The sequence below is a fragment of the Papio anubis genome, chromosome 6, assembly GCF_008728515.1.
Source record: "Papio anubis isolate 15944 chromosome 6, Panubis1.0, whole genome shotgun sequence".
Taxonomy (NCBI): domain Eukaryota; kingdom Metazoa; phylum Chordata; class Mammalia; order Primates; family Cercopithecidae; genus Papio; species Papio anubis.
This window is the reverse complement of record NC_044981.1, coordinates 50943391-50958046: the sequence shown is the minus strand read 5'-3', so window position 1 is coordinate 50958046 and position 14656 is coordinate 50943391. Positions and strand designations below refer to the sequence as shown.

The 14656-nt window shown below is 49.7% G+C and overlaps 1 protein-coding gene across 1 annotated transcript in view; it reads left to right on the top strand.

Moving 5' to 3' along the window:
- Positions 1-10055, top strand: part of TRAM2 (translocation associated membrane protein 2) — an 80540-nt gene extending 70485 nt beyond the window's left edge. Inside the window, exons 8-11 of the mRNA XM_003897735.5 lie at positions 1277-1381; positions 1670-1813; positions 2688-2851; positions 4167-10055. Of these exons, the coding sequence (XP_003897784.1) occupies positions 1277-1381; positions 1670-1813; positions 2688-2851; positions 4167-4240 (487 nt within the window). The 3' untranslated portion in view covers positions 4241-10055. The remainder of the gene's footprint in view (positions 1-1276; positions 1382-1669; positions 1814-2687; positions 2852-4166) is intronic.
- Positions 10056-14656: the final 4601 nt, after the last annotated feature.

Sequence of the window (14656 nt, the reverse complement as noted above, 5' to 3'; positions counted from 1 at the left end):
TAATGGAAGATTCTTTATCTTCAGTGGTTCATTGTTAGTCTGAAGAGAGAGTTATAGACATAGGTAAGGAGAGTTTAGAATGATGAGCACCATAACACAGTATGTATCATCTGCTCTGCAACCCAGAAGAAGACCCTCAACAGAGAGAGCCAGGAAGACTTCCAATGGATGTTGGCCTTTGAACTATGGCTTTGCAGCTTGAAGGCCTCCCAAAGCTGGGCTCTTGCCTCACAGTGTCCAGTGTAAACACTGCTAAAGCTCGTAGCCCTGGAATTCCTTTCCCTTTGGTTTATAATGACTTGGAGAGTAGGTCTCTCTTGGTTGATCTAGAGGCAGGAAGAGTTGCTATAATGTCAGTTCTTGAGAGCCTCTTTTATGAAAAGAGTTCTATTGATGGTAATAAGCTGTGTCATTGATAATTTGGGCTTTTGCTGAGTGTTATCCATGCAGTAAAAGAGAGCACCCCACACTTTCTCTGAGCTGGCACTTACAGAGCTCACTGTGTGTAACTTTCTGCCAAGGTGCCTGGAAATCCCGAGGTGCATTGGACTAGGTCCTTGCAGCAGGCATCCTGGGCAAATGACTGACTTGGATTAGTGAGATTCAGGCGGGGAGGGAGCTCTCGAACTCTGTCTCCTGTCTCTGGTGGCCTGTAGCAGCATCAGTTCATGGATGGGTCTTTGAGGGCCGAAGGCTGTGGGGTGATGCCAACTCTGCCCTTGTGTTGGATGCTCATGTGTCACATGCATAACGGGTCTAAGAAGCCAGTCTGCACTGTCACCGTAGCAGTGGTGAGGACCGGGGAGAATGTACGAGCAGGACCACACAGAAGGAGCACTTCCTGCTTCTGCATGTATCTCGGAGCTGTGAAGACTTGGATAATGGAAAGTCAGACAGCAGGAACACTTCATATTCCTATACTCAGAGCTCAGCAAATGTGTTCTGAGTACCTTTTATGTGCTTGGTTCCAGCCAAGGTGATGAGTGCAAGGTGCTAAGTACTGTGAAGGGCCTATGCCAGATTTGCTGTGGGAGCAGGCAAGGGAATCTGACCGAGACAGGACAGCTGAACAGCCAGCGGGTCTGTATTAGGAAAAACGTCTTAAAGGTGTGACAGCTAAACTGAATCCTAAAGGATGGAGCAGAGCCAGCCAGGGAACGTGGGAGTGGAAAGCAGAGTTCAGCCAGGCACAGGGGACAGCCTGAGCCAAGATGCAATGGCTTCTGCCCCACGAGCATCTCGGAGGGAATGTAAGGCTAGTCTTTTTCCCCCTCAGCCTGAGCCGCCTGGGCCTGATCTTGCTGCTGCTGCAGTACTCAACTGAGTTCCTCTTCCACACGGCTCGACTCTTCTACTTTGCAGATGAAAACAACGAGAAACTGTAAGTGGGGCTGCTGCAGGCTGGCCTGCTTAGAGGCCTGGGCAGGGGTTCCCGCTGAGGCCCGGAGGGTGGAGGGTCCCTCCCTGGGTGCACACTGCCCGCTTACCTGCAGGTGGTGCCCTCACATTATTTTTTTCTGGAACATCTGAGTTTAGAGATCTCATCCCTCAAGCACTTTCCCAGCCACCCTTGAATCCTCTTCCCACTTGGGGTGTCTTCTGGAGAAGTGGGTGAAGATTCCTTCAAGGGCGCTAAAGACTGACATCCCTCTTTTGCCTCTGTGGGCAGGTTCAGTGCCTGGGCTGCTGTTTTTGGGGTCACCCGCCTCTTCATCCTCACCCTTGCTGTGCTGGCCATTGGCTTTGGACTGGCTCGCATGGAAAACCAGGCATTTGACCCCGAGAAAGGGAACTTCAACACTTTGTTTTGCAGGTGAGTCGAGCAGAAGTCCAAGGTGTTAAGCCAGGGCTTCCTGAGTACCACAAGGAGCCTCCTGAACTTGGCGCAGCCCCTGCAGAAGGTCTGGAGGCAGCAGACCCTTTAGTCTCCCACATGTTGTTATTTTTTTTGGAAATCTTTGGATATCAGGCCTGAAGGGAGAAGAGATAGCAGCCTCTGGTTCCATCCAAACCATCTTCACCCCCTGGTCCTGGCCTGCTCAGACTGCAGTCCAAATAGGAGTCCCGTACATTTGTCTGGCACTTCGTGGCACATAGAGACGTCACACTCAGTGTCTCAGTTGATATCATTCTCCTTCTTGCGTGTGGGGGCTTTAAAACTATGTGCTCAGTGGCCTGGCCAGTGGCCTCCTGTACCAGTGAGAAAGGCAGCGAGGAAGCCACTATTTCCCAGAGCCCCTAGGCCCAGGAGAGTGATTTGCCCAGGGTTGTTCTACTTTTAAGTGACATGTTAAATGAGAAGCCACTCTTCCAGAAATTCAGATCATTTGAATTCCACCAGTATTTGTGGAGCTTACATTAGTCTTGTTCTGTGCGATGTACGCAGAAGACACACAGCCATGGACCCCTCCCTCGTCACGGGAGTAGCGTGATTGTAGAGCTGGCCGTACATCTGTTGCCACATCCTTCCCATGTCCCTGGCACATGTGATGTGTGCTGGAGCAGAGACTGACTGAAGCACACACTCTTCCTGGTGATAGTGGTGGTATGCAAGAGGGCTGGCGGTGAAAGGAGCTGATGAGCCATGAGAACGGCAGGGCCCCTGGCCCTAGTTCTCCCCTGCACAACCCAGCCACAAGGCTGTGAGCCCAAGCCCCGGCCTAAGCCCACCCCCTGCCCCTCCGTAGGCTCTGCGTGCTGCTGCTGGTGTGTGCCGCCCAGGCGTGGCTCATGTGGCGCTTCATCCACTCCCAGCTTCGGCACTGGCGGGAATACTGGAATGAGCAGAGTGCAAAGCGGAGAGTCCCAGCTACACCCAGACTACCAGCCAGGCTCATCAAGAGGGAATCTGGTGAGTGCCAGGGCCCTTGGCAGAGAGTGGAGCCAGGGAAGTCTGGCTGGGATGGGTGGGAGGAGCCAAGGCACCAGGCTTCTTGGGTGCTCCCCAGACCAATCCTGCCAGCTTCTCCTTCCTGACTCCTTCCTCGGGGCTGGGGCTCCTAGCTCCCTGGTTGGCACGTGGCTGGGTGTGGGCCAAGGACAGACTGGGTGGGGCTGGCCCTAACTAGGCTGGGAGCCCTGGCCACCGTGGGGCAGGGCCGTGGCTGGGCGGGGAACTCTGGCAGGAAGCGTGTCCTCAGGGTGGCTTCTGGACCCCAGCCAGCTGCTGCTGCTGCTGCTGCCGCCGCCCATTCTCAGTGCCGGACAGTGGCCTCTGTCCTCACCTGCCCTTTTGCTCCACATCTCAGCCTGCCCCTGCCTCCCAGCTTGCTGGCTCCTCCTCTGTCTCCAAGAATGACTCACAGTGACACAGTGCTAGGTGGGGGGTAGGGGTGGGACACCCACTTCTCCTTTGGCCCCTGCATGCACTCCAGTCATCACCCACCTTCAGCAGGTCCCCAGGCCCTGCCAACCCTGCACGTTCTGCCCAGCCTGGGGGCCTGTCTGCACTGGGCGCTGCTTTCTGACTCACCTGCTTTTCTCCAGGCGGCCACCTGGTTGGCAAAGGCTTATGTGTGTTTGAACCAGACACGCGCGCAGCTGGGTGTGTCGCAGAGTCAGGCCTGGCTGGCAGGGGTGCTATGGGGCATAAGACTGCAGCCAGTACCTCTGACTTTGAGCAGGCGCACGGAGGTATTTTGAACAATAGAAAGAGCACAATTATTCTGCCAGAGGAGTGTTGGGCATCCGCGCGAGGCCTTGTTCCTACAGCCTCTCGTCCCCCTCCCTTCTGTGGCCGCTGCTCCTAGGAGTTCTTGCTGAACTGGAAATGGGCTGATGCCTTGCAGGGGCCTAAGAGGAACTGAGGACATTGAGACAGTGACAGCATCTCAGTGATTTCGGCGAGTATCTAGCCCCAGCCCCGGGCTTGGGCAGGCTGGCCTCTGTTGTTGCTGAGTTACTGTGCGTCATCCGAGGCCCTTCCTGCTAAAGCGCAGTCAGAGACCAAGCCTCCCAAACGGGGCCCTGGGGAAGACAGGACCCTCCTGGGAGCCATCTGCTGGCTTCTGTTTGCTGTGCAAGGCTGCAGCCCTGCACCCCTTTGGTGCATCCATGTGTAGCAGCCGGGCTGCCTGGACCCTTTCCTTGGCCTGGCCCCACCCTCCCCTCTCCTGCCTTAGCTGCAGCAGAAATATCATGTATCCTTGTCTCTCTCCACTTCCCAGGTTACCATGAAAATGGAGTGGTGAAGGCAGAGAACGGAACCTCCCCACGGACTAAGAAACTCAAGTCTCCCTAAGGCCAAAGTGCTAAGAACAGGAATCCTCTTGGTGGGGGCCCAGCAGGGGGCGAGGAGCCCACGCCCCTCCCTGCCTCCTCCTCCCTGCCTGTGATGCTCCGTCTCAAACGGCCGAAACCTGTCTTTCAATGTGGGGTTTCGCTTTCTTTCTTCTTGGCTTTCTCTTATTCTTCCACAAACCATTCTCAATAAAGCCAAAAATCTTTCTCTTTCTCCCCTCAGGCCACCTCCTGTCCTCACTCCTGTCCTGTGCTGGCTTTTCCAGAACCCCAGGCACCGGTGGCTGGCACCTTTCTGCTTGCTCTGTCTCTTCCCTCATGGCTGCTGCTTTTCCTTTTCACTTTCTAATTTCACCTTATCTTGCCATTTTTCTGTCTGATTTTTACAATGGGAGGGGAGCTAAGATTGCAGTCCTGTCTTTCAGTCCCCCGGGGCCTGCCAGTCAGAAGGCTGGGGCTGGTAGCAGGCCCTCGGTGGTCCTCATGTGGATGGGCAAGAAGAAGAGACAGCGGCCCTCTCGGATCATCATCTCCTTGGTGCTGATTAACTGATGAGATATATGATTCCAGTTCTGCAAGTACCATCTTGAGGCACAGCAGCCACTGCTCGTTGTAAATGCCAAGGCATTTGGATTTGGGACATGACAACTCAACCCAGAAGGATGGTGTGAACTCAGTTGGGTCCCGTGACTTGAGCGCTTACCAGTGGCTGGCCGCGGATTGGAAGCCAGCCTGCTGTCACTCTGTGGGGGAGGCATGTCTTCCCACTGCTTAGAGCAAGAGCAGAGCAAACTGCACAGCAGGCCCCTCCAGAAAGGTAATGGTGGCAGAACCCACAGAGGAGTCGACCTAGGCCTTTCTCCAGCAGTCCCAGTCGCCGTTGCTTTTTTAGACATTCACAAGCATTCAAAACCAAACCAAACAGCGGTTCATAAACCTGCCTGAGATATGCTGGTCCTCACCTCCAGAGCCAGCCAGCCCCATCAGGGGCCAAACTTACTACCTTGACTTCATCTCTAGCTGCAGAAACACTAAGCCTCAAGGGCTTCAGCCCCATGCCGGTCCCTTGGTGTCCAGGGAGGGTCACTTGGACCACGGTCCATCTGGCCGCCCTTGTTGAGTGTTCTTTGGAATTGTCGTTTGTTGAGCACAACGACAGCATTTTAGGCTGCATGAAACCATGACTGACTGAGAATCACTCTCTGGGTAGATGATAGGCGCCTTTCTGGCCCCTTCCCTCACAGATTCTTTCCCCTCCCCTCCACCTGAAGACAAGGCCTCCAAGTCCTTATGGTGCCTTGTGGGGACTTTTAGAAGGGGCATTCAGCTTTAAAAAGGTCCTAATTACGGCCGGGCGCAGTGGCTTACGCCTGTTATCCCAGCACTTTGGGAGACTGAGGTGGGCAGGTCATCTGTGGTCCGGAGCTGGAGACCAGCCTGGCCAACATGGTGAAACCCCATCTCTACTAAAAATACAAAAAAATTAGCCAGGCATGGTGGCAGGTGCCTGTAATCCCAGCTACTCGGGAGGCTGAGGCAGGAGAATTGCTTAAACCCAGAAAGTGGAGGTTGCAGTGAGCAGAGATTTTACCATGGCACTATAGCCTGGGCAACAAGAGCAAAATTCTGTCTAAAACAACAACAATAAAAAAAGATCCTAATTAAGAACCTCCGAACTCTGTGCTGAGGTGAAGGGGAGTCGTTCTTGGTAGGTGCAGGAATAGTAGTGTCATTTGGTATACTGGTCATCTTCCTGACATCACAGCAGAAACCAAACCTGAATTTAGATCAAAAAGGGGGAAATGGGTCTTTTCATCAAGGCAACTCTCCTTCTCCAAGTCACTTACATCATAGATAAATTTTAACTTCCCAGTAACTGAGGGATTTGTTTCCTAACGCCATTGGAGGCCTTCATCCCTCTCCACAATAAGGTTGCAGAAATGGGAAGAGCTACCCATGGTTGCTTTTGATTACCCTTAGGAAGTGAGACAGTGTTTTTGAAAATACGCATTTCCCCCATTTCTCCCTCTCCTTCCCTGACACTTCTCTGGGCTGCACAGCAGAACTGTTGGTAAAAGGGCAGTTTTGGTATCAATACAGCAGACCTGATACGGGATCCCTTAGCCATTTCAGTCAAACAGCCCCGACAGAGGCTGTAATTGAGTTCAGGCCCCCCACCTTGCCTGGTAACTGCAAATGGCGTGTTCAGCCAGCAGCCTCCTACGCCCACCTTCCTCCCCCATTATAGAACACCCATCCTGGGTGCCCTCCAGGCTGTGTCACTGGCAGGGCTTCACATGCAGGAGGCCTCTCTCAGGTGAGCCCAGGTTAAACCGTTGAGTTATGCCTTCAACAGATATGTATGGCATGCTGGGATGTGCCAGGTGCCTGTGCTGTGCCAGATGCTGGAGAGGTAGTGTTGAGCAGAGCAGCTGAAGTCTTGCCATCAAGCAACCTTCATTCTCATGCCTGTAGGTTTCCGTTGCTCTGTCCCAGGACACTTGGCGTGCCAGAGACGCCACAACTTCATGTGCCTGTCTCTTGCAAGCTTTCTGTGCTGCCAGTACCTCATGCCTTGGATGTGGTCCCACCAGCCCAGTGGCCGGAGTCAACTTAGGCTCTGCTTCCCGGTGGACAGGGGTGTGCTAAGGGTTTATTTTATGTGAAACAAAAACCCTGAGACCGTGAGTGGGGCTGGCATCTTGCCAGCCTGGGCTTCAGGGATGTTTGGGGAGGAGGGTGGTTAGAGGGTAGTTGTAGGGTACTTTGTCACCCCCCACCCTGCCCGCCACCCTCCCTGGCACGTTTATTTCACAGCAGAGCCAAGTCTTTGGCAGGTTGACACAGACTCTGTTGCCAGAGCTGAAATAATTCCACTTCATCCTATGAGCTTGTTGGGCTAGCTTGTTCTAATTTTGGTCACTTTGGCTGTTTTCCTCAGTTTGATGCATTTTCTCCTGCCCCAAAGTGCCAAGCCATTTGTGAAGGCTCCGCCAGACACCTCCAAGCTTGAGAGTTCGGCACCATGCACCGAGGGCAGGAGGAAAGATGTGACCTACCTCAGCAACTGTGGCCTCTCGACAGCCCTAACTTCAATTTGTGGGGAAGCCGACAGACACAGTGGGAGGAGAGGGAGGTGGCGCTGGTGGACCAAGGATCCGTGCTACCGGCTCCCCTCCTTGGAGGTGCAGGGATGATGGGAGTTATTTTTACCATCCGGGCGCTGATAGCTGCACTATTTATAAATTACATGTGTTCCTTTTGAAGGTAGGGGATGGTTCTGGGCGAAGGGGGAGCAGGCTGAGCCAGGAGGGGAGCTACTGTCCTCCCTTTCGAGTCAGTTCTAACCCTGTGTGTGTCTGGGCCACCAGACGGAAATGGTTGCTGAGAAACTTGCTCATGTCCCAAGGCATAACTTCCCAACATGTAAGAAACCCCAGTAGACACCTTGCTGCCCTGGCCACATTCACAGATCCTTGTCTGGACCGGAAACCCTGGGACCCTAAGAACTCCCGAAGCTTGGGGTGGGTGTGTGCTTCTGGGGTCTCTCTTTGGACCTCCTTTGTCAGTACCCCTTGACCTTTTTCTCAGCAGCTAATAAGAGGTTGGGTGAAAGAGTGCATCTCATCCCAGGATTCCACAACAAAATTCTTATCTTCCACAGATGCTTTAATCAGAAGTGGGTTGCCGACTCCCTTTGTGCCTAGAAAAGGCCTCGGCTTAGATTTCCTTTGTATGCTTTAGCCTTGCTAGTTGGTTTTTCCTAGGCCTGGTGTGAGAGAGAGGGAAGTCTGCACATAACTAATTCTCCCGCCTCCCGCCTAAGGGCCGGTGGCACAAGTGCACAAACTTCAATTCTTGATGTTCTCAGCTCTCTCCTCTAACGGAGTGCTGAAAGCTTGTGAGTCAAGACAGTGGTGTGCTCTTCCTCCCTCGCTCTGCCTTCCGAGCTTATGGTTCCTTTCCTCAGGAGAGGACTTTAGGGATTATTGGAGGATTAGGTCATTGTCAGATGACTGGAAACCCTAAATAGGATCCCTCTCCAGCCCAAGGTTGTCCCAGTGAGGAAGACTTTACCAACTTCTCACTCTTTACCCCACTTCTCGCATGGGTGTTAGCTCCACCTTGCAAAGGCTGAAGACCAGTTCCCCCCAGTGAGAGCTGCCTCATTCTTTTATGGAGTTCCCTGGACTGGCAGAGCTATAAAGAAGAGCATCGGGATTTGCAGTCTCCATGTAGCCTTTCGTGCTTGGCAACCCCTGTAGACTTTTTGTCCCAAGCAGATTGCGTGCGCGTGCGTGTGTGTGTGTGTGTGTGTGTGTGTGTGTGTGAGAGAGAGAATAAGTGCCTTACTTTGCTGTGTGGTTTTCACTTGTACTCCGTGGCCAGCCCCCAGCTGCCAGGGCTCGATGGCTGCTTGTCACAAGCAGCCAAAGACACCATACCTCAGTACAGTTACATATAAAAGGGACACGGATTGTGACAGTTTTGCCCCATTTGTTTCAAACCCCGCTGCCCAGCATTAGGGTCTGTGGCGTGTTCTGTTTTTGGTTTCTCCCTTGTGTCAGTTCTCTTCTCGCCCAGCTGGGTGGCTGTGGAAGGCAGTGAGGTGGTCCAACCACAAGCATACCTATTAAGGGAAGCCCAGAGTTTCCAGCCCCCTCCTCGAAAACTCCCGTCTGGCCCCACATAGCAAGCCCTGCTTCTCCATTATTTTCCCCACCGCCAGATTTTTTTAAAAAGGCACGCTTATCATAACCTCTTTTGGTCTGTTTTGCTTCCCATTCAGCCCAAAGTTTATATGATAAAGGAGTTCACTTTTACTTCCCAGTCTCAAGTGCTAACACATACATGTCTGACTGTTGCAGAACGGTTTGAGCTCCTAATTCAGTGTTACCTTGTGTTAGTCGCAGCAACCCTCTCCCCTGCCCCTTGCCTGTCCACGTTTTTCTCGCTCTTCCGGGTTGTGCAATAACTCTCCCAGCTGGTGGTCCTTTCCACAGCCTTTCTGTCCCTTAGAACATCTAACTGGGGGAGAAATGGGACCCATGGGAGGGGTAGTCATCATCCCTCACACAAGAAATAGCAGCCACTTTCCTTTTGTTGCTGTCATTCTCATCCTGGGTGGGTTTCTGTGGCACTCTTTTTAGAACATGTAGCATCATCTTAGAGGTCTATTTTTACAAAATCTGTTGAAGAGGAAAAAACCATTCTCATGATGGGGCTTAAGTCATTGTCCAGGAGTAAGATTAGTGTGGTGCCCATAACATCACCATCACTCTGCCTAAAAGCATTCTAGAGCTTCTTGTTCACGTGAGAGGAAGGATATTTTGCCAAGCAGCAGCCGCAGGTGGATAGCCCTGTTCACCTGATAGGCTCTGGCTGTGATAGTAAATGTAATACCACCGTTTCCTTGGGTACAGATTTGAGTGTTCATGTGATGAGACTGTAAACCTCATTTTTCAGTTCCTCTGTTTAAAAAAACATCTGAAGGATGAACTAAGGCTGCTGGTGCCCTGAGCAACTGATAATGCAAATGTGGACAAATTGTCTGTTTTCTACTCTAGCCTGTTCATATGGACCAAATTTCAACAAGGAACTCAAGGAAAATTTGTACCTGCCGTATTTATGCTTTCATGTAAAAGGGTTGGGGGGAGGGGTGTCTTTTTACTTTTGGTGAACTGTTTTTCAAAATCATTTTTCCACTGTTTCTGTCTGGTTTTAAAACAAATTACAGTTTTGTATGGATTTTTTAAATGTACATTTTGAAACATCAAATATTTTCTGAAATAACAATAAAAGGCAGAAAATGATCAGAATTGTCTCATAATTTCCTTGATGTGCTTTTATACAGTGATGCTTTTAACATGGATGTTTCTGTTTGCTTAAAGGGGTTTGCAATGAATTTTAGCCCTCGTGTCTATTATTTTTCACTTTATTAGTCATTTCTTACATATCTCGACCCGTATTTGTCCATTGTGATATGAATTGGAGAATTAGAATTAAGGATGGAGAGTCAGTTATGTCAAGTGCTGGATAGTAAGCATCATTTTTATTTGAATCTTTAATAGTAAAGTTGGAAAGGGGCTTTCTTAACATGGCGTTTTGTGGGTAGGAAGCTCCAGAAATAAGCACATCATCCTTGATGCCTACTATGCTATGACGTTGTTTAGCTTGGAGGAAATGGGGTTTCGTTTGTGTAAAGGCCAACAAACATGTTGGTGCTGACTAGATGACATCCAAGTGTTAGTAATAATGGCGGGCAGTGGGGATCGCTGGTGTCACGTGGCTGCTGTTGCCTATAGCTGCCTGCTGTGTTTACCAGAACCATCTTTGGAGAGATTTCAAAAGATGAGTGCAGTTACAGGTGGCAGTTAGTCAAGGACACCCATGGGGTGTGAGAATTAAAGAGGAAATGTTTGCTTGAGGTGAAGGTGAGTGGTTCTGATGCATGGCAAGCTTCATTGCAGACTTGGGTCCTGCTCTGCCATAAGAAGCTAGGTGAACTAAGCAGTTAACCTTTCTGAGTCTTTTTGCTCATCTGTGTCAAAAGGGTTTCATGTTTTGCGAGGAATGGTGGTGAGAGGCTTAGAGATACTGAATGCTAAGTTCATGGTACATATAAAGCACTCAAATTGGCTTTTTAAAATGAACTTATGTGCCAGCAGGATATTCAGGAGTCACTTACCCAAGTGACCCTTGATACTCTGGAGACAACATTTAGAGAAGTCTTCTCTACCTATTTGTCCCAAATACCCTCAAAGCCTATAGATACGGATTTGATACACCTTAATTTGATGGTATTTTCAAGGCCCCCCTGGTGGTGCAGACAAGGTACAGGCCCAGGTTTCTGAGTAGTGGCTAACTCACAGCCCATCTTTACCCACAAGGCAGATTTTTATTAGTCCCAAAGCCGTAAGCACTATAAGCAGTCTTAGTCAAATTCTTCAGTTAGACCTGATAGCTTCAGCTACCAGAGCGAATCTTAATTCTCTCTCTGTCTCTGGGTGTGTGTGTGTGTGTGTGTGTATTAGAATCTTTCAACTCCCTGGTGGCCAATTTGAAGTGATGATCATTTCTGCTTCCTACAATATTGCTTGCTACAGGCTAATGCTCAGCTCTCTTCCATCACCTGAGCCTGACACTCCAGATGCATGCCAGCTGTGACTGTAGCACAAGGTAATTAGTGACATCCAATGGCTGCACTGCCATTCAGGATTTTAGTAGAAAAAGTGATTTGTTGTAACATTTGTGGCTCCTACCCTTGCTGCTTTGTATAAACTAACAGGTGAGCAGCAAGTGTGTGGACACCACAGAAATGGCCTGCTGGCTTTAGTCTTTCATGAAATCGCTTTTATACCTTGTGATGGTGCTGTTAGAGATCAGCTTCTCAATCTTAAGTAAACTTAAAAGGAGATGCAAGGCAAGAAGTGGACAGCAAACTTAAGGAGTGGATGTGGATAGTGCCAGCTTTGTTGAAGACAGTTCCCTCTGAGACTATAGGCCTAGCTACTCAGAAGGCTGAGGCAGGAGGATTGCTTGAGCCCAAGAGTTTGAGGCTGCAGTGAGCTATGGTCACACCACTGCATTCCAGTCTGGCAACAGAGTAAGACCCTGTCTCTAAAAAACAAACACAACAAACAGAAAAACAAAACAACCAAAAGCAGGCTAGAGGATACTAAATGAGAACTTCCTAAATCTCCATTTTGGCTGAGACCCAGCGCTGAGGACAAAAATTGGCAAATATTTCCATATGTTGCAGATTTGCTGCTGATCCATGAATGATTTGCTGAGGGGGAGCCCAAAGCGACTCTACCACAGGAGGCAAGAGTGATGGAGAAAATACCAGAAAGTGCAAGCTGCTTGAAAGAGGCTGTTAGAGTACCTTGGGTCTGCAAGCTAAGTGAGGGGATACTTTAAAAGACTCAGGGTTTGACACGTGTCTGTCGCCTGGAGTTTGGAGAGCACAAGGTTTGGGGTACCTGGTTGTCCCCTGAAACAGTCGAAAGGAAAGGGATTGAGCTGCCTAATTACACAGCCAAGAGAGCCATCTGGGTGAGAACATGGCGAGAGTGCACAGCCTGGAAGGTGTGTCAGCCCGAAAGCGCCTCCTGGGAAGATCAGAAGGAGCTTTGGAGAGCATGCCATTAGAGCCGGGGTGGTCGGGTGCTGACTGGGTCCCCTCCACCTGAGAGTGGTGCACTGGGCAGTTTCCGGTTGGAAAGAGTTCTAAGTACTCACCAAAATGGGGCTCTGAGCAAAGGACATGGAATCAACCTAGATGCCAATCAGTGGTGGATTAGATTTTTTTTTTTTTTTTTTTGAGACGGAGTCTTGCTCTGTCACCCAGGCTGGAGTGCAGTGGCCGGATCTCAGCTCACTGCAAGCTCCTCCTCTCGGGTTCACGCCATTCTCCTGCCTCAGCCTCCCAAGTAGCTGGGACTACAGGCACCCGCCACTTCGCCCAGCTAGTTTTTTGTATTTTTTAGTAGAGACGGGGTTTCACCGTATTAGCCAGGATGGTCTCGATCTCCTGACCTCATGATCCGCCCGTCTCGGCCTCCCAAAGTGCTGGGATTACAGGCTTGAGCCACCGCGCGCGGCCTGGATTAGATTTTTTAAATGTGGTATATCTACACCATGGAATACTATGCAGCTATAAAAAACAATGAAATCATGTATTCTGCAGCAACAGGGATGCAGCTGGAGGCCATTATCCTAAAGTGAATTGATGTAGGAATAGAAAACCAAATATTGCATGTTCTTACTTCTAAGTGGGAGCTAAACATTGAATACACATAGACATAATAATGGGAACAATAGACACTGGGGACTACCAGAGTGGGGAGGGAAGGAGGGGGTATGTGTGGAAAAACTACTTACTGGGTACTATGCTCACTACCTAGGTGCAATATACCCATGTAACAAACATGCACATGTACCCCCTGAATCCAAAAAGAGAAAAAAGGTGCTCTGGGAGAAAGAGTCAGCCTTTGGGCACATGTCACTCAGAGACTGGGCCCCACATTATGACATTACTAGCCACAGAAATAAGACTTTGCCCTTTTTCTGTGGTTTCTACCCCCTTAACCTTTCCCAGAGCCTACATGGGCTAGAAACAGCAGCACAGCTGAATAGGAACAAAGGGAGAAGACAGAAAGAAGGGAGGAAGAAGGAACCACTATCATCACCCCAGTATACACACACTCTACCACAGGCTTCTAAGCCTAGGGAAGGACTGAGCTGGGCCAGGCAGGATAGAGCTTGGTAATTTTTAAACTGAAAAAACTTGTAAAATACAGATAGTCCCCAACTTTCAATGGTTCAACTTATTTTCCTACTTTACAATGGGCTTATCAGGGTTATTAAATGTGTTTTCAACTTGTGATATTTTTTACTTATGTGAGTTTATTGAGACATAACCCCATAAGTAGAGGAGCATCTGTAGTTGAAAGTGAGATACTGTTTTAAATAGTTATGAGCGACTGAAGGTAAAACAAAACAAAACATGGGTTATTCCCAAGATAATAACCTGGAACAGAAAAGGAGTCAACATAATATATTTATAGCCCTTTCAATAAGCTAGTTACAAGTGGCTGAGCTCATTAGGGAAGGAAACACCAAGGGAAGTTCCCTAGAAGTTCTGAGAGGGCAAAGCAGTCTGAATTCTATGTAACTCTATCCTCACTCATACCATGTTTTGGGTGGCTTGGGGGAATTTGAGATAGCATGTTTAAAGATGAACTTAGTGGCTGACTTCAACCAAAGAGCAGCCCTGATTCTAAAAAGCCAATCAGAGCTCACTAGAGGATAGTAACTGCAACTAGTCTTTCCTTCCTTTCTCAAGGCTGGGCTCTCTAAAAGTGGTATTTTTCTAATTTTTTTTTTTTGTTTGTTTGAGATGGAGTCTTGCTGTGTCACCCAGGCTGGATGGAGTGCAGGACGTGGTCTCGGCTTACTGCAACCTCTGCCTCCAGAGTTTAAGCGATTCTCCCATTTCAGCCTCCTGAGTGGCTGGGACTACAGGCACACGCCACCACACCTGGCCAATTTTTGTATTTTTAGTAGAGATGAGGTTTCACCATGTTGGCCAGGCTGGTCTCGACCTCCTGACCTCCAGTGACCCACCCGGCTCCACCTCCCAAAGTGCTGGGATTACAGGTGTGAGCAAGTGTTGCCAGCCAAATCTTTTTATTTTTATTTTTTTTACTACAACCCACATCAAGAAATACATTTTACATGATGATCCAGTAAATCCACTCTCATTTGAAACAGAAGCCTCAGCCCAGCATGGTGAAACCTCATCTCTACTAAAAATAAAATTTAAAAAATTAACTGGATATAGTGGCGCATGCCTGTAGTCCCAGCTACTCGGGAGGCTGAATCACTTGAACCCAGGAGGCAGAGGTTGCAGTGA